General features: G+C 17.5%; 5 protein-coding genes across 5 annotated transcripts; 2 read left to right on the top strand and 3 right to left on the bottom strand.

The window, feature by feature from the left end:
- Positions 1-3: 3 nt before the first annotated feature.
- On the bottom strand, positions 4-1,565 carry PRELSG_1241300 (leucine carboxyl methyltransferase, putative; the record flags this gene model as incomplete). The annotated part of the gene is made up of 6 exons (XM_028678217.1): positions 4-348; positions 434-790; positions 883-945; positions 1,059-1,123; positions 1,294-1,382; positions 1,498-1,565. 6 exons carry the CDS (start codon positions 1,563-1,565, stop codon positions 4-6), a joined length of 987 nt encoding a protein of 328 aa, XP_028534529.1.
- A 2,346-nt stretch (positions 1,566-3,911) lies between these two features.
- Positions 3,912-4,735, top strand: PRELSG_1241200 (vesicle-associated membrane protein, putative; the record flags this gene model as incomplete). The annotated part of the gene is made up of 2 exons (XM_028678216.1): positions 3,912-4,410; positions 4,509-4,735. The coding sequence occupies 2 exons, from the start codon at positions 3,912-3,914 to the stop codon at positions 4,733-4,735; spliced, it is 726 nt and encodes a 241-aa protein (XP_028534528.1).
- Positions 4,736-6,417: 1,682 nt separating this feature from the next.
- Positions 6,418-7,526, top strand: TIM (triosephosphate isomerase, putative; the record flags this gene model as incomplete). The annotated part of the gene is made up of 2 exons (XM_028678215.1): positions 6,418-6,529; positions 6,892-7,526. The coding sequence occupies 2 exons, from the start codon at positions 6,418-6,420 to the stop codon at positions 7,524-7,526; spliced, it is 747 nt and encodes a 248-aa protein (XP_028534527.1).
- Positions 7,527-7,958: 432 nt separating this feature from the next.
- Positions 7,959-14,428, bottom strand: PRELSG_1241000 (conserved Plasmodium protein, unknown function; the record flags this gene model as incomplete). Its single annotated transcript, XM_028678214.1, has 5 exons — positions 7,959-8,097; positions 8,187-8,248; positions 8,347-8,421; positions 8,550-8,690; positions 8,828-14,428. 5 exons carry the CDS (start codon positions 14,426-14,428, stop codon positions 7,959-7,961), a joined length of 6,018 nt encoding a protein of 2,005 aa, XP_028534526.1.
- Positions 14,429-16,256: 1,828 nt separating this feature from the next.
- Positions 16,257-19,196, bottom strand: PRELSG_1240900 (conserved Plasmodium protein, unknown function; the record flags this gene model as incomplete). The annotated part of the gene is made up of 1 exon (XM_028678213.1): positions 16,257-19,196. One exon carries the CDS (start codon positions 19,194-19,196, stop codon positions 16,257-16,259), a length of 2,940 nt encoding a protein of 979 aa, XP_028534525.1.
- Between the last annotated feature and the right edge of the window lie 2,007 nt (positions 19,197-21,203).

Below are 21,203 nucleotides of genomic sequence, written 5' to 3'. Positions count from 1 at the left end.
AAATTAATTTTTTTTTTTTTTTTTTGTTAAAAAATCTTCTAAATATTTTAAATTTAAATTATTGTAGCAATTAAATGCAACAAGCATGAAATAATGATTTTGCAATAATCTCCATTCTTCAAATTCATCAAACATTTCTATTTTTTCAATTTTCTTTTTTTCTTCATTACTTATATGATAATCATAGATTTCATTCATATCGCTTATATACACATTAAACCAACCTAATGATTTAAATCTTTTTAATTGTAAATCTAAATTATTATATTTATAAATACTTTTTAAACTTATACCTCTAGAACTAAAATTGTCAATCATAATTTTACCAAATGCTGTGTTAGGGTTAACCTTGAAAAGGAGAAAAAAAAGTTATATATATTTCAATAAGAAAAAGGTAAAATAGAAAACATATAAAAAAAAAGGAGGTAGTTACTTGTTCATACACAATTATACATGAAGTATTCTTCATAAGTTCACTTAATTTTTTTATCAAAAAATCGCTACTTTCTGTCTCTAAATATATAAGAACACATTCACAAATAAAAATGGTGGGTAAGTTAAAATCAAAAGAATGGCTTATTAAGTTTTTTTCAAAAGAATCCCAGTCATTTAAATCAGAGTAAAGCATTTTATAATTTACACAATTGATGAGGTCTGTTTTGTTTTCTTCAAAGTTTTCATCGTATTTTAAAAAATTATTGAGTAATTCAACATCATTTATTATACGCGTTTTTTCAGTTAATATCTCGTAAAAATCTATTTCATAATATTTAACATTTTTATATTTTTCCTATTTATAAATAAAAAACAAAAAATAATCTTATTTCATCAAAATGTTTTTAAAAAATATTTTTTTTTTTTATGTTTTTTTTTTTTTTTTACATATATCCAAAAAAATGTAGTGTCTAAGCCAGCTCCAATGTTGACTATTTGAATATATTCTGTCTATAATATAAAAAAAAAATAAATAATAATATGGTATGTATATTTATAATATAATAATAATTAAAAAAAAATTTTAATATTTTTATAGTGATAATTATGTTTTTTAAAATTACATTATGTAATGATTTCATAAAAAGTTCAATATATTGCCTTAGTGCTACAACTCTGGAATAATAACCTTTTATCAAAAAAAAAAAAAAATTAGTAAATAAATCAGTAAAAAAGAAATGCAAGTTAAAATAAATGAACTAAAATTGTAAATAAGAATAATGAAATTAAATATACATATAAATATATATAATTGATTTCTTAATTATTTTTGTTAATAAAATTGTTCTATTTATAAACCTCTATTTATTAGTGGGCTTCTCTTTTCTATTTTTTTAACAAAGTACTTCAAAAATGGATCATAGTAATAACCTAATTGAACAGCAGAACTATAAATGGGAAATTTAGGAAAAAATTATAAGTAAAGATAAAAATAATTTTTATTCATTAAATATTTAAAATTAAAATTATTTTTTTCTATTTTTTTTTTTTTTTTGAAGTAACAGTTTACTGCTAGCTGCTTCGTAAGTTGTTTTCTGAACTTTATATTTAGATGAATTCGCCAAACTCATATTTTAGAAATTTTTTTGATTTATTTGATTAGGAAAAAGTTAAAATGTTATAGCATCTTTTTATACGAAAATTTGAAAATCGTATTAATCTTTTAACACAATTTCATACATTTAATATAATTCACTTGCAAAAAGTAATAGAAGACTTTTTTTTTTTTTTTAAACACAAATAGATATATATATAGATCTAGTAATTATGCTTAAAGAATTCGTCTAATTATTGTCATTTAGTGAAAATATAAAAAAACTAAAAAATGATACAATTATGTTAAATAATTAAATTCTGTAAAATTTTAAAGTTTCACAACTCTACTTTATTCTTATTAATTTTTTTTTTTTTTAATTCGTTAGAATAATTAAATTACAATTTATCTATATAAAAACAATATTTTTTGTTAATTTGCATCATTATTTCTTCAAAAATTTCATTATATGTACTTAATAAAAAATAAAATCATAAGTAAATAAAAAATTTAATACTTTTATACTAGATACATTTTAAAGAATAGTGATATTTCGAGATTATTTTTTTATTGCAAATTTTTTCATATCCAATTTTTTTTTTTTTTAATATAAAATTTATGAAAAAGAAAACAAAAAAAAAAAAAAAAATGGAAAAGGAAAAAGAGATAGAAATAGAAATTAGAGCTATAAGAAAATAAGAAAAATACTCTTTTATTAAAATTAATTGAAAATGAATAATTGATGTGCTATTTTTATGTTTATATATTTTCTTTTATTTACAATAATTATGAAAAAAAATAAAAAATTATATTCACCTACAATTTTTATTTAAAATATGAAATGGATAGTTAAATATGTGAAACAAAATGTAAAATAAAACCAAAAGAAATAATTATATTCTTCATAAAAGAAAATATATGAGTATCATTTCTTATTTTTCTTATTTCCCTCTTTTTTTTTTTTTCTAACTTTTAATTATTATTTTTTCTAAATATTATTCTGTATCTTTTCATATTTTAATTTTTATTATTTTTAGAAAACATTTTCGCTTTATTATTATTCTTATATGTTTACTTGGCTTCTTTAAATTTTATCTATAAATATTTTTTCATGTACAATTAATTTTATTTTCCTTTTTTATTTTTTATCTTCATGTAATTTAAATAAATTAACAATGTTATTTCCTTGTTATTTTTTAATTCTGTTTTTCTTTTTGTAAATCATATAAATATATTTTCCTTTTCTATATTTCCCTATTAAAGCTATATTTTAATTGTCATACAAATGTTAAATAATAAATGAAATAAAATTTTAAGAAAATAAAATAAGTTTTTGTATTATATCATCATACAAATTATATATTTAAAAAGATTATTTTCACTTTTATACGATCATATAATATTTTTTTAATTTTTTTTTTTTATAAGAAATTGGACTATTTCGTTTTTTATTAAAATGCTTATGGTATAAACATGCACATAAATATTAGGAATTTTTATTTTTATTTTAATTTTTATTTTTACTTTTTATTTTTAATTTCTAAGAAAAAAAAAGAGCAAATAATTTTAATTTTTTTTTATTTTTGAATCTACAAAAATTATAGAAAATTTTATTTTCATTGTTTAAAAGATATAAAAAATATGTCTCAAGATTCTTTTAAATATTATTTTATTTTTTTTTACGAATTTTTTTTTCTCATTGGAGTACATATGAAGAATAAATGACAAAATAATGAAGACATCTTAAATAATATTTGTAAAAAAAATAATTTATTTTTGTTTTTATACTTTTTTTCTTTATTAATTATTCTCTGTTCCCCCTTTTCCTTATTTTTTCTTTTTCATATTAGTTTTTTTTTTTTTATTATCTTTTTAAAAAATTTATATGCTTAATCCATTTAAGTATATTATTTGCTCCATTTTTATTTTATTTTTTTAAATAAGAGAAAAAAAATTATTTAAATAAATTGACTCATTTATATGTATAAAATATTATAAATTTTTTTTTTAATTCATAATTTTTTTTTTATTTTATTATCCATATATTTTTTCAATATTAAAATGTTTTGTTTTAAAATTGTATTATAAAAAAAAAATATATATGTATATATATATATATATATATATAATTTTTATTTTTTATAATTGAGTCATAACTCTTATTACAGTAACAATTATATATATATAATATACCTTAAATTGTTCAATATAGTAATATATATATGGAATATATTTAAATATATTAATAAATATATTTAAATGAAAATAGTTTATAAATATTTAATAAAAAGTAGAAAATAATTAAATTAGAAAAAAGAAAAAATAATAATAATAAAAAAAAAAAAAAAAAAAATAAATAAAAAGGAAAAGGAAAAGAAAAAAAATGAAACTTTTAAAAGTGAGTCCAGAAAAAAACATAGAATTTCCTCTTGTTCATTTTCAAGCCGTTACGCAAGTAGTGAAATTAGAAAATATAAGTGAAAAAAAAGTAGCATTTAAAATAAAAACAACCGCTCCTAATAATTATTTAGTTCGACCATCTTTTGGATTAATTAATGTGAAAGAAACAGTAGAAATTCAAATTATTTTACAGCCATTATCAAATAAAGATAATATATCCAATGATAAATTTCAAGTTCAATGTCTGAATGTTGAAGATGATACAATTGTAGATAAGCAATTCTGGGTAACAGTTAATAAAAATGATATACAAGATCATAAACTTATAGTAGTATTAAATGATGAAAATTCAAGTAAGTTAACTCATTCATGCTTACCCTCAAATAATATACCTCTTACAGAAATGAATAATAAAAACTCTCAAAATTTAAATTACACAGATAGTAATAACTTAAATCAAGACGATACTAATTTAAGTGAAGGTATACAAAATAAGAATATATACATACGCATATATATATATATATATATATTTCCTTTTACTATAGATAAATAATCAAATTTTTTTTTTTCTTAACAGGTTTAAAGGGAGGTTTGCCAGGTATGCAACGAAAATATCATGAGCTTCTAAATTATTGTGTTTTTGTTGATAAACAAAAGGCAGCATTAGAAAAAGAAAATGAAAGTTTAAAAAATCAATTAAAAGCATTAAATAGTAATTATAATAAGTTTTTTATTGATAATAAATATATACCCATAATGATTGTTATATTGGCTATTGTTACGAAATACTTAGGATATTGGTAAAATATATTTTTAGAAAAGGTTATGTATATATACATATATATATATATATATAAATTTTCGTAGTAATTATAAAAAAAAATATTTTTGTCCATTAAATAAAGTAACGTTTTTATAACAATAATGATAATACAACAATAATAATAATAACTGTAGTAACAACATTAATAACAATGATGATAGTAATATAGAACCATTTCTATATTTTGTATGCAATTATTAAAAATATTTATTATTTTTATTTATTTTTTTAAAAAAATTAAAATATTTATAAGCAATGAAAGTTAAGAAATGAGATATATTTTTATAGATATTTAAAAAAGAAAAAAAAAGAATATATATATATATATATATATATATTTTTATTTATTTTTTTTATTATTATTATTTTTTTTTCTTTACACTTATATGATTTTTATACTTTTTTATTCTCCTTTTTTAATATAGCATATATTTTTTTTTTTTTTAATTCTATTAATTTTTTTTTTTTTTACATATTATTAATTTAAAATTTTTTTTCCCCTTTTTTATTATTCCATAGTTATATATTATTATTTTATTTATTTTAAATATATAAAATAATGATAATAAATAAATTTTTTTTCTTAAAAAAAAGTTTTAAAAATAGGCAAAATTTTTAAATGTAGATGCTCTACATTTGTATGAACACCCTTTTTACATATATTTGATAACGTACAAAATGTATATATGTTTTTTTGTTTTTGAAATATTACACAACTATTAAAGATATAATAAAAAAATATTTATAAAATAAAAGATAGAAAAAATTAAGTTATTTAAGTGTGTGTACATATAACTATCATATGTATCCTTTCACATGAAACAATTTACATAAATCTATTTTAAAAATTATCACTTTATTCTTTAAAAAATATTATTATTGTATATGTTAATTTGTTTTTCATTTTCATAAAAAAGTAAATATAAAGTATACATTTTAAAATTTTTATTTTGGATTTTTATAAATTTATCTTTAAGGTATATTCCACTTTTTCATTTAACTTTGCTACAATACAAAAAAGGTAAAATATGGAAAAAATATATACTAAGATGTTTTATCATAAATTTATAAATTTCTATATCGTGAATAAATGATTTTTAAAATTAATTATAATGATATAGAATTTTTAGAGAAATGGAATTACATTATATATACATTTATTATATTTTAAATAAAATGAAAATTTCAAAATATAGTATAGATTAAAGAATTCAAAAATAGAATTACTTTATTCTGATATTTATTATAAAAACACTTTTTCTTTTATATTCATAAATATATTTATTATAAGAAAAAATAATTAATCTTTTACATAAATTTATGAAAAGTAATAAAAAAAAAGAAAAATATTACGTGAAATTTAAATTAATGAAGTGTAAATCATACTATAATTAAAAAAAAAAAAAAAAAAATTCTATTTTTATATGTCTTGGTTTTAAAATATATTTTATATATTTTATATTAATTTTATATATATTAATTTTTTATTTTTTCTTACTATTTAATGGAGTATATATTTTATTCTTATTTTAATATATATAATTTTTAAATATACCATTTAAATAAATATATATATAAATAATTATATATATATTTTTTTATTTTTTTCTAGTTCAAGCAAAAAAATTTATTTATAAAAATTTTTAATTAGGATTATTTGAAAATGAGTAGAAAATTTTTTGTAGCTGCAAATTGGAAATGTAATGGAACTTTAAAAAGTATAAAGGCATTAGCAGAAAGTTTTAACAAATTAGATTTTGACCCAAATAAATTAGGTACAAATTTGTATATATAAATAATTATATAAAATTAATATATGAAGTCAAAAGAATAATAAAATTTACTTATGTTCTTAATATAATATATATTTAATTCTTAAAAATAAAAAAATTAATATATTTTAATAGTTTATACATATATTTAAATAACTCTTATAAATGTTCAAATTTAAAAAAAAAAATGTACAAAAAAAAATTAAATGTATAAGTGATGTATAAGGCATCTATATGTTATTATTTATTTTGTGTATTTATTGAATATACATGATATGATATATATATATATATATATATATATATATATATATATATATATATGAAATATTTAAATAACTTATGCAAAATTTAAAAATTTTTAGATGTTGTTATATTTCCTGTATCTGTTCATTATGAATATACTAGGAAACTATTGGATAAAAAATTTTCCATGGGTATACAAAATGCCTCAAAATATGGTAATGGATCATACACAGGTGAAATAAGCTCAGAAATAGCAAAAGATATGAATGTGGAATATGTGTTAATTGGTCATTTTGAAAGAAGAAAATATTTTTATGAAAATGATGAAGATGTCAGAGAAAAATTACAACAGTGTTTAAAAAATAATTTAAAAGCAGTTGTTTGTTTTGGTGAATCACTAGAAGAAAGGGAAGAAAACAAAACTATTGATGTAATCAGAACTCAAGTAAAAGCTTTTATAGATTTAATTCAAAATTTTGATAATGTAATCTTGGCATATGAACCAATATGGGCTATCGGGACAGGGAAGACAGCAACACCTGAACAAGCACAGAATGTTCATAAGGAAATCAGAAAGATTGTAAAAGAAAATTGCGGAGAAAAACAATCAAAACAGATAAGAATTTTATATGGAGGTAGTGTAAATACAGAAAACTGTGCTTCTTTAATTAAACAAGAAGATATTGATGGTTTCTTAGTAGGTAATGCTTCTTTAAAAGATACATTTGTGGATATTATTAAAAGTGCCATGTAAAAAAAAAAATGTGTGAACAAAATTGAAAATAATTTTATTTAGTATCCATATTAAATATTGTACCATGATTCCTAAGATATACTTGACTCTTTTTTTTATTCTCTTTCCCTGTTTTCAATTTTCGTATTTTTTTACTAATAATTTATCGTATTTTCATTTAATGTATTTTCATTTTTGCTCTTTTTAAAAATAAAAAATAATATTTAAGATTATAAGCAAACAATAATAACAAATTGAGGTATTAATAATGTAAAAGAAATGTTTTTTTTTAACATAAACAAAAGTAATAAAATAAAATGAAGTAAAATCATATGAAAGATACTTGACAAAAAATTAACTTTTTAAAGAAAATCATAAAAAAAAAAAATAGCCAAATAATACAAAAAAAAAAAAAAAAAATATTAATAATTTATATATATATATATATAATTTTTATAAAGATCTATTTTTTTGAATAATTTTTGATATTGAAGGTAAAAGATCTTTAGTATGAGAAATATTTAAATATTTTTTTAATGTACATATAATCGTATAAGCAGCTAAATATTCATCTATTTCTTCTATATTTAACCTATGATAACAATAATGATAAAAAAAAAAAAATTTATATATATATATATATATGTATATATATATTTTAATTATAATGATGATAATTACTTGTTCTTTATTTTTTCATTTATTCCTTTTGTTGATACTAATTCTTTTACTTTATTTTCAATCTATTAAAAAGTCATGTATAAATATATATTTAGTAATAATAAAATATATAAAAAATGAAATTATTAAAAAAAAGAATATATATAAATAATTTTTTAACCTCTTGAAAATTATCTGTTTTACTTAAATTTAAACAAGTTGATATAGATCTAATAAAATAAGATTGAGTTTTAAGCTAAAGAAAAAAAGTTATAAAACGAATTATGTGTAAAAATATTTATTTTATAAAATATTGTAATCAATATAAAGAATTATGTGTAAAACACTAAAAAAAATATATGAATTAATAAAAATAAAAGTTACCTTAGAATTCATAGAATTCATATGTGATATAATATTGCTTATTTTATCTATATTATAAATGTTCATATATGTTTTAATAATTTTACTTATAATTTCTTTTGAATGTTTATTAATAATGTATTCAGCTTTTTCATAAGAATCCTAAAAAAAAAAAGAAAAATTTAATAAACTTTTGTATTTTTTTATTAATTTATTATTTCTTATTTCATTCTTGGTATATTAAAATTCTTTTTTAATATATATTTGTTAAAATAATTTTATATATTTATATTATTTACATTGGAATATTTGGATATTTCAGAATTTTTTTCATAAAGATTTTTCATAATATGTAAACATTTCTGATCTAGTAGATTTTTTTTAACATCTTTTAAATCAGATTGAAAAATTAATAAAACATTTCTTCTAAAAATATAATATTTTTTCCCATTTATATAATATGCTTTCCATTTTTTTATTACATCTATGCATTCATTAAATTTTACTGATTTTAAAGATACTAACGAAGCAACATTATAATAAAAAGAAGTAAATAAAGGAAATTGTTCGTATACAATAAAAGATAGAAATTTTACAAATTGGATTATAACAAATATATTATCAGTTTTTAAATCGTTACATATACTTACAAATATTTTAATCAATTCTACTTTTTCATAGTTCATTAAATTTTTATATAAAAAATCATTATCACCCTTATTTATAAAATTGTTCTTAGAATTATTGAGAAGTTGCTCTGATTTCTTTTGAAAAATGCCAAAATCATTTTTATAATTTTTATTTGTATCATTCATATGAAAATTATCTATATACAATTTTACGAAATCATTTAGATAACGATTCTGGGTTAATGCATCAGTATCACTAATATTATTATTTTCGTTATGAGAAATGTTGAATAAATTATTATCATTTACCAAATAATTTTTATTCTTTATTACATCTCTATTTATTGTTGTTAAATTAAGGTTTGATGAAATGTTATTTATTTTGTTCATTTCTTTTTGGAAAAATAGACTATTGAATTTATTAACATCATCAATATTACTTTTATTTAAATTATTGTTCATGTTGACATTATTAGAATTTTTTAAATAATTTTTGTTTTCATTGTAACTTAAGCACGAATAGTTATTTTCTGCATCATCCTTATTTTTATCACAGTATTGGTTATAAGAATGATCACTTTTTATATTATTCACTTTTTCTCTAAATATATTTTGATAAACTTGAACAATTTTTTCTGATGTATCTAATTGATTTTTCATATTCTGAATTTCTTGATTTTGTTCCAGCTGTTCAATTTTCTTACTATATAATTTTTTTTGTTCTTCAAAATCTTTTTTAATTTCATTCATTTCTTTAACTAAATTTTGATACTTCATTTTATATTTCGATTCATTTAAAATTTCATTCTCTTTAAATTCTTTATTTCTTTCTATAAAGCTGTTATTTATGTCCTTTTCAATCTTATTTTTTTTTAATTTTTTTTCTTCATTTACTAATTTATCATCTTCAGTAATTTCTTTCTTTTTTTTCTTTTTTTCAATTTCTATTTCTACATCATTTGTACTATTTAATGGGATTATATTTTTAATTACCTTTACATCCTTATTTATTTGCTCTAATTCATTTAATTTTCTATTTAATAAAATCTTTTCTTTTGCTTCACTTTTTATTATATCTTTTAAATTTTTGATTTCTTTGTTTAATGAATTTATTTGTATTTCATAATATTTGGAAATGTCAAAGCATTGCTTATCTATTAAATTCATATATTTTTTATTTAAAACTTTTTTAATGACTTTATTTGCATCATTTTTGCAGCTTTCTATTTCTTCTAAAATAACTTGATATTGCTTTTTTAATTTCTCAATTTCGTTTTCTTTATTCATTATTTTGCTACTTAAATTATTTATTTTATTTTTATATATATTTATGTCTCTTTCATAACCTGTAATTTTTTTTGTTTGTTCTGTTATTTTTTTATTTAAATTTGCTCTTTCTTTAATTTCTTTTTTTTTTAAACTTTCACTTCTTTGCTCTATTACTATTTTTAACTTTTCATTTTCTTTAGCTAAATTTTCTATTTTTTTTTCATATTCGTTAATATTATTAATTTCACTTAATAGATTATTCATTTTATTATTTTTTTTATTATTTTCATTTAATAAATAATAAATTACATCTATACAGCTATATAATATATCTTTGCATTTTATTTTTTTTTTTTCTAAATCGCTTTTACTGATTTCAATAATTCTGTTTACTCTGCTCATTTTTAAATTGTCATTTAGTTTGTCTATTTCATGAAAATCTTCTTCATTAAATTCATCTACATTATCTTTCACTTTTAATATAGATGTTTTTTTTTTTTTTTTATTTAAGTTTTTAGATAAATTTATATTATCAAAGTTTTCCGCATTATTCATATTTTTAAGCATATTTTCTTCATTAATATTATTAAAATCATTTTTTTGCCAATATTCATATTCATAATTCATATATTTCTTAGAAAAATTTTCTTCTGATTTTGTTTCTACCTCTAAATTTATTTTATTTTCGTTAATACTTTTCTCCTCATTCTTATAATTATAATTGCCACACTTTTTTATTTCAGTGCCATTTATATTATTATTTTTATGATGATTTTGATTACACTCCATTTCATATTTATCATTTATATTTATTTCGTTGTTTGGTATACTTGTATTTAATTTTTTCAAAATATTATTTTGATTATCATTTAATATTTGTTCTACAATACAATTTATACTACTTTTTATCTTATCTCGAATAAACTCATTGAAATATTCACTGTTAATTTCTTTAGAAATAGTATCAAATGTTATTCTAGTATTTTCTTTATTTGGATATTCAGAGTTAAAAATCATACTTTTAACATCATTCATATTCACATTATTAAAATTATTTTTTACATAATCAAAACAACTTTTCTTTATATCGGATACATTGTTAATCTTATCTATATCTGAATTATAATTATTATTATCCATTCTGAGAATATCAGCATCTTTTGAATCATATATATTATTAACTTCCTTATATCCAAAATCGGCTGTTTCACCTAATTTATTCGTTATATTTTTATTTGATGTAGAAAATATTCTTTTTTCATATATAGAAACATTATTCAAATCATTAGCTTTTGTTTCATATATATTTTTGCTCATATTTCCTACATTATGAGCATTTTTGTTATTCAATGAAGTAGTATAATAGATTGAATTACCTTCATTATATACACTTTTATTATTATGGTTAATTTTATCTATGTCCATATTATCATTTGGAATTATACTGTTATTATTCTCACTATTTTCTTTGTATGCATATGAATCTTTATTTTTTAAATTTAAATCGTTAGATAAATCAACATTGGAGTTTTTAATTGTATTATTATTCCTTACACACTCGTCTTCTACATTTTCATTAGAAAATTTTTTATACATACTATTTATTTCGTTTGTACTATTTTTATCAACAGCCATATTTAATTTCATTTTAAAGGAATCTTTCCCATTTGTATTTAAAATATTTCCCTTTTCATAGTTACTATGATGAATATTTTCATTCATTTTGCTTGTCTCCATTTTTATATTACTATGTATTTCTATTTTGCTTAAATCATTATGCTCATTTTTGTTCAAATTGTATTCATCATTTTTATATATATTATAATATTTATTTTCCGCATAATTTTTTGAATTGTTGTATGTATTATAATTAATGTTATTACTATTTCTATTATTATTATCTTCATGATAATATATATTATGCTTGTTTATATAATTCTCATCGGTTGCTACTAATATATTTTCATTATCTACATATTTCTTGTTATTAATATCATTTTCTGTTTTATAACTATTATAAACATAATTTTGGTTATTATTTATATTATCTTTATTATTGATGTTTTTTTGAATATCAATGCTAACATAATTTTCTTCATTACATTTATTCACGAAACCATTTCCCATACTCATTTTATATTTTTCCAAATTATTAGGTATTATTCTATTTTTTGCACTTAATTCTTTATCTAAATTTTTGTATAATGTAATATGAGATTCATCATTATTATTATTATTATTTTCTTTTACTTCCTTTTCAATGTTTGAACTAATTAAAATTGTATTTTTGATGCTATGATTATTTTGTTCAAAATTCTTAGTAGAATATAATTTACCGTTATAATTTTCAATCATTTTATCATATTGTTCTTCATTAGAATTACCATATGCTACCTTTTTTGAATTTGAAATTTCCCTATATTGTTTGTCTTCAATATTAAATGGATTCTCAAATGAAAATGATTTGATTTCGTTTTTAAAATTTGGTAAATATGCATTATCTTCATGGTTTTTAGATTTTAACTCATTAAAAAAATTCATTTTAAATGTTTTTGTATTCATTATATTAAATTGAGCATTACTTAAATTTTTATCAGTAAAACTGATATCATTATTAAAGAATCTTTTATTATTGTTACTATGCATCATATTATCATTTTTGCTACTTTTTTCTTTTAGCATATTTTTATAGTGTTCTTCTGTTTTTATAAAATTGTATTTTTTTGAATTAATAATTTTATTATAAATATGATTTTCACTATATTTATTATTACTAGTAATAGATGCAATATCATTATCATTAGTACTTTTTTCATTATCTTTAAAAGATTCCTCTATTTCAGTATCATCCTTTTTTTTTAATTCTTTTTTTTTTGAAATTTCATTACCATATATATTTGAGTCCTTTAAATAATAGTTAACATAATCATTTTCATCTTCCTTATTACTATTAATTTCTTCTTTTTCATTAAGATTATCTTTTAAATTATTTTCTAAATTCTCAATGCCATTTATATTTTTATTTTTAATTTTACCAGCTAAATAGTAAGTTATAAATGGGGTATTTGTAGTATCTTCTTCTTTTAAATTTAAAGGTGTTTCCAATTCACTCATATTCATCTTCCCTGCTGTTTCAAATTTTAAATATTCAAAATAACTTTTTGAGAAACTTTTAGAAGGTGTCTTATTCATATCAATTTCATTTACATATATTTTGTTTAAATTAGTAAACATTTCATCTTTACTATCATCATTACTTTTTATTTTATTTAATATTAATTCCGTACTAGGTGTTTTTAAGATTTTTAACTCATCAAAATAAATATTTTGCTTTTCTTTTTTTTCCTTAATTTCATTTTCATTATGATCATTTACTATATTATTGCTATATTCCTGTATGTTTTCTAATGATTTTTTATATAACAACGCTTTATTTTTATTTTGGAATTCTTCCATATTGTTGTAACTTGTTAATTCTCTTTTTAATCTATTATATGATAAATTATCTACAGCATTTTCGCTTATATTTTCTATAGTATTATATTTATTAGGTGAATGATCTTCATATATATTTTTTTTATCATTATGATTAGAGCAATTATTTTTTGAAAAATTATTTAAGTTATTATTTTCACTAATATTGTTGTTAGTGTAATAACAACTATCTGCAAAATTATCTTTAATCAGGTAACTATTTCTTTCATATTCGTTTAAATCATTATTTATTTTGTCTTTATCTTTATAAATGTTATAATTATTTGAACTAATACCACTTTTATTATCTATGAATATATCATTATTATTTTCTTTTTTTTCTTCATTTTCAATTTTTCCCAAACTATCATCAAAACTTAAAAAAGTATCACTTTTTAAATCATTAGCCTCTTTAATTTGCTTAGCTCTTCTTCTTTTTAATATATCATCTATTTTTGTACTTGTTTTGCTTTTAATGTAATGTAAGGAACATTTATCTTTATCATAAAAAAAATCATCATCACTCATTTTTACTATTTCTTATTTTATAAAATTTCATATTTATATATATATATTGTTAATAGATTCATTAATAAATTCTTCTTAATTACCCTATTAGCATTTATACTTTTTTCTTCTTATTACTAATTATTTCATTTAAATATTTATTTAAATTAAAAATTGTTTGACAGTTTAATTTTTCTTTTTTCTTTAAATAAAATATTTTATATAATTATAATCATACAAACACTTGGTATAATAATTTTTTTTTTTTTTTTTTACTTAGTTCTCTTCTTACGCTTTTTTTTTAAATTCTAAAGATTTTTTATATTATCTCTTAATAATACATAAAATGTGAAATTATGTATATTTTAAGTATTTTTTTGTCAATTTTTTTTTTTTTGTAATGAAATACATTCTTAACAATGTTACTATTTGTAATAGTTTAATTTCATGTTTATTAGACTATTTATAAATTTTTTTTTTTTTATTCTTCAACGAAAATAAAACAAGAATAAATACTCTAACAATTTTTTGTAAATAATAATTAAAATAATAAAAAATACATATACATAAATATTTATAATCGAAGATATTTAATTATTTTACAAGTTACAAAATGTTATTTTGCAAAATGCATAATATTTTACACATAAACTAATTATTCTTTTATAAAAACGTTTTTATTATAACTTTTGCAGATTAATGAATATTAATATTTTACCTAAATTATATAAAATATATAAATAATATAAGAAAAAAAAGAATACAAGAGTTAAGGTATAAAAATATTTTTATTCTGATAAAATTAAAAAATAAAAAAATTAAAATAAACTACCTATCCTTCAAAAAATATTTAATTATTACAAAAAAAAAATTTTTTTAAAAGTAGACACTTCATTTTAACTAAATATTTATATTCAAGTAAAAAGATTAATAATTTTTATTTAATTCTAAATACCTTATAAATTTTTATAAATTAAAAAAAAAAATTTTTATAAAGTTTAAAATATTGAAAATAATTTTTTTTTGTTTTTTAGGCATTAAATTCTTTAATAATGTGTAGAATAAATAATAAAATTAAATTTATAAAATTAATCAAACTTTATAACTCATACTTTTACTATATATTCTTATATCCTTAGATTTTTTTTATACAATAAAAAAAAAAAAAAAAATATTTATATTTTACCAAGAATAAAAAATTCTTAGACAATTTTGCTTCAAATAATATATTGTATTATTTCTTTTGATTTTATTTATTTATTTCATTTTTTAATAGAAGCTATTTTTAATTTAAATATTTACTTTATTTATCTATGTTTTTTACTATAAAATACAAAGTAAAAAAAAGTTGATATTTTTTTTTTTAATCTTTTCATTTTTTTAAAAGTTATGTTAAAGTTTCAAAAATTTTATATTTAATAATGTTTAAGAATTTGTAAATCAGTTTTCATTCTACAGAAAAATGTCAAATATATATATTTAAGATAAATTAAAAAAGTATTACATTTTTTAAGAAGAGTAAGATGGAGAAAATAAATAAAAAATAAATAAATAAATAATGAAATAAAGTGAAATTAAATAAAACTCATAACTATATATATATTTTAATAAAAATTTGCCAAAGTAAGAAAAGAAGTTGAAAATTTAACTTTTAAGAAAAAATAATAAATTAACAAGTATATATATGCATATATTTGTTGCTATAAAAGACATATATATTATTTATGTTTGTGACATATTCAAAAGTAAATGTAAAAATATTAAAAAAGAAAAATATGAAATATTAAAAATATTCAAAAAAAAAAAAAAATAAAATAAAATAAAAAAACATAAATTAATTATCTTTTTTTTAACCAATAAATTGTATTAATATAGGTCTAGATAAATTTTCCTCATAATGTTCTAAATGTTCAGGAAGTATAGGTTTCTGCATAATATGTATATATCCTAGATTAGCTAAATGTAATGTAATGTAAAATAATATAGAAATTTCATTTTTTGATTTTCTATTTTTTGTAATTACGTCAAAAAAAACATAATTAATTTTTTTAGATAATTTTTTATAAACCTCTAATAACTCCTTTGTTATTAAATCAAAATCTTGGTTTAAGTTTACGTTGATTTCTAAATTATTATCGTCTACTATAGAATTTATTGAACTGTCATTTTCTTTATTAAATATATTAGAAAAATCATAATTTGAAGAAAGTGATAAGTCTAATGGAGAAGAATTAAATTCAGAATTTATTTTATCATTAACAAAATTTAAATTGTTTAAGTCATCACTTTTATCTATACTATTTTCTCTATTTATTACTAAACTTTTTGACATTTGACTTTCTAAATTTATTTTAGAATCAACATCATCCTTAAAATTTAAATCATTCAAATTTAAATCTATTTGTTCATTTTGAGATAACAAAGGATCTATGCTAAATCTATTTTTATAATTGTTTGTATTCATATTTTGTGTTTCGAATTGTATATCACCAAATTCTTCTCTTACTTCCTCGAAATTCATATCACTTTTCATTGTTCCATCATTTTCCTGAAATGATAAAAAGTTATTAGATAAAGTGTCATTTTCATTATGTATCATCTGTTCGTCAATATTATCTAAACACTTCTTTATGTTAAAATGTTCTAAAACATTTTTATTTTCGTATAAGGATAATTTATTATGTACTAAATAACTTAAGTGATTTTCAAATAGTTTCTTCTTTTTATCATAATCGAAAGATTCATATCCAAAATTTGTTTCTAATTTATATACTGGTTTTATTTTATCACTTGTTTGCAAAGAAAAATGTTGAAAATTTGGGCATTCTTTCTGAATTTTTTCATTTATTTCATTATTTATAGTATCAATTAAAAAATATTTATAATCTACACTTTCATCTTTCATCATTACTTTTATTATTGAGTCTTTTATAATATAATTTTTGTCAATTAAATGTTTTTCTAATTTTCTTTTCTTCACAATTTGATTTTCATTCCCTTGTAAAACTATCTGTTCATTTCTATTATCATATTCAATCACTTCTAGTTGATCGTTCTTCTTATTATTGTTTGTAGAATTCAAGACATTTTTGGAATTTTCATCTTCTTGGATAACTATTTTATTTAGATCATTATCATCAACATTTTTATCATTTTCATTGCCATCAGTTTTGTTTTTATTTTCTTTGTCTTCCTCACTTTCATCTAAGCCAAGTAATGAATTTAGTTTTTTTATAAAAGCATCATCATTTTTTTGATCAAAATAATCAAAATTTTGATATGTTTCAAAATTTAAAAAATTGGAATACTCATTTTTTTTTGAGATATTTTTTTTTTTTTGAGGACTAAAAATACTACCTGCAATATTACTTGTTGCATCTATATTACCAAAATTATTAATTTTTTGTGAAAAAGGAAAATTGTTTCTATTTTCTGTGTTATTCATTGAGTTCATACTTATAAAAGGGTTTAAATTATAAAGATCATTTCTATTATTTATTGCATTATTCATATTGTTAATATTTCCTATGAAATTATGACTAGGAATATAATGAAGATTAGAAAAATCTTTTGATGTATTCATACCATTAAAATTGTTATTCATATTATTATTATTATTATTAATTATATTTCCATGTGCATTTGCATTTTCCTGATCACTCATAATGTTAAATGGATATTCATTATCATTTTTATAACTTGGATGATTCACATCATTCATATTTGTGTAATTATTTGCAGAATTATTATTATTTATATTTAAATTATCTTTAGCATAATTGTTTTCTAAGTTATCAAACATGTTATTAGGTGAAAATAAATCACTTTTATGAAGAGAATTTAATTCTAAGTTGTTATATTCTCCCATGCTTTTTTCATTTAAAGAATGTTCTAAATTAGAAAACATATTTTTTGGTATCATATTATTCAATATAGAATTTTGTGCATTCAAATTATCCATAAGATTAAAAGATTCAGATAGTTGTCTATTTAAACCAAGCTCTTCAAAATTATTCATAGGAATACTATTTCTAGAAACATACGATCCATCCAATGGTTTTTCCATATCATGGTCATTAAAACTAAGATAATTAAACCCTGAAATATCCATAAGCATTTGATTATTCATTTCGTTTTCATTAAATATATCATTATATGTATTTTTCTGAGTTCCACCTATACTTATTTCATCTGCATTTAAGGAGAAACGTGATTTTCTTCTAGAAAAATCATTAATTACTGAGGGCAATAATTCATTCATACCTATGGATCCTCTTTTTATATTAAGAGAAGTTCTATTTAATCTTTTCTTATTTTTATTTTGCTCATCATAGTCTTTGCTACCTTTTTTTCTTTTAGAATCTTTGTTATTTATTAATTCATTCATATTCTCATCTTTATTTTTGTAAAGGGATAATATCTTCCTTTTTAAAAAATCATAATCTTGTCCTACAAAATAAACTTTTTTTTTATATATATTACATACTCCAATTAGTAAAAACGAAAATGTTTTTAGAGTCAAACTATTATTTTCTACTCCTCTTAATATTTCAACACAAATTTTGTTTAAATCGCAACAAATCATAATATTTTTTTTTATTTTATTCTTATCAAAATATGCATTCCATGCATAACTTAATACATTATTTTTAAATGAATTTCCATAAATAACAATTTGATTATTATTATTATTATTATTATTTTCTAAATTCGTTTCTTCTCTTTCAATTATACTCCTACTTCGTTTAACTCTTGTTTTTAATGCTTCTGGTCTCCTTAATACTTCCATATTTTTATACAAACAATTGATTTAAAAACTTTAATGGCATAAAATTTTATATTTTATAACTAACACAATTCAATACATGAAGAATAATATTTAAATGTCCAAATTTTCAAAATTAATTTAATATATTCAAAACTTTTAAAAAAATATAAAATAAAAAAAAAATTATATGCTTATGTATATTAAATGAAAACAAAAAAAAAAACATAATAAAGTTAAAAAAATCAAATCAAAAATGATATCAATTAAAAAAAAATTTTTTTTTTAATTTTAAAAATATTAATATAAAAAAAATAAAAAAAAAAATTTCTAGAACAATTTATAACAAATATGTTTTTATCCTAATTTTTCATTTCTTTGCAATATTTTTTTAGGTGCATATGAAATATTAAATTTAAAATAACAAATTAAAAAGAAATACGAATTTATCATTTGATTATTTCTATATATTCCAAACTTGCTAGATTAAAATTTATATTCTATTAAAATTTTTTTATATGTTTTTATGATTTCATATAATAATATAGGTAAATTTTTCTTCACAATAAATTTGTATTTTTTTATGTCATTCATTATAGTAAAAATATATATCCTTTGAAAACTCTTAAAATTAAAAAATATTTTTTCTTCAACTATTAAGAAATAATATAAAAATTATGTATCTCTTTTATAATATAATAATTCTATTATTTCTTTCTATATCATAACATTTATTAATAATATAATTCTTAAAAATTGTGTGCAAAATTAAAAAATACAATAAAAAATATTAAAAACACAAATATGCCAAAAAAATAATATACGTAAGAAAAAAAAAATAAAGATAAAATAATATTAAATTTAAAATTATATTCTCTTAAAAATTTAAAAATTGTCTATTTTTTCTCATTTTTTTATAAAATAAATAATATATATATAGATATCTTAAAAAAAAATATGCTTCTTATTTTTACGTATCATTTTTTTTTTTTTTTTGCATTATTATTTTTATATATTTAGTAAAAGATGTATGCACCTTTTTTTGTTTTGTTCTCTTTTTAAGACATTTATTTGTCATATAATAAAAGCATATTAATATGTATTTTTAATAAACCTTAAAAACGAGGACAAAAAAAAAAAAAAAAAAATACAAAAAAATTAAAAATTTTCTAAAACATAAAAGCAGAAAAAGCTAAAAAAAAAAAAAAAAAAAAATTCAGTATTATCTGTGTTGTTCATAATTTCTCATTAATTTTAATTTTTTTTTTAATTTTTTTTTTTTTTTTTTGTAAAGTCAAGATGGTTAGCGTTTAATTATTTCATGTATTTTTTTAGAAAATACAGTTACATATTTTTTTCCATGGCAATGTTTCTTAAAATCTAAATATTTTTGTAGATAGCTTTGTTACAATAATTATTGTAATAAAACAATATTCTAATAATTTTATTTTAATTTCGTTAATATTTTTTGTAAGCACGTGTTCTATAAAAAAATTTTATGGTTAAAAAAAAAGGCATTTTTATTGTCACATATTATTTATAATTTTTAAAAATTGTTACAATAATTTAAAATATACTCTACAAGTTATGATACATTTAAAATAATTTTTTTTTTTCTTGGCATTTAAGACCATAATAAAAATAAACTTTCACATGTGAAAAATAATTTTATCTTTAAATATTTGATGTAAGGAAAAAAACAAATAACTTTATTAACCACTTTTATTTTTATTTCATTTAATTTTATTATATTTTTTTTTTTTTTATTTTTTTTCCTATACATCTAATATTTTTTTTCATACGTTTCTTTTTTAATAGTTTCTACTTTATTTGGAATTTGTTGAATTTTATTTTAACATAATCGTTATTATTTCTTTTTTTTTATTGATTTTATATTTTTTTAAAAAAATCTCTTCCAAAATTTAAAATAATTAAAACCTTATAAATATGCTTAATTAAAAAAGTATCAAAAGCACGCAAAGAAAAAATAGCATTTAAGAAATGAAAGAAATAACATATTTTAAATTATTC

This window comes from Plasmodium relictum (assembly GCF_900005765.1).
Source record: "Plasmodium relictum strain SGS1 genome assembly, chromosome: 12".
Classification (NCBI taxonomy): Eukaryota; Apicomplexa; class Aconoidasida; order Haemosporida; family Plasmodiidae; genus Plasmodium; species Plasmodium relictum.
Note: the sequence above shows the minus strand (reverse complement) of the source record. Positions and strands in the feature narration are given on the sequence as shown.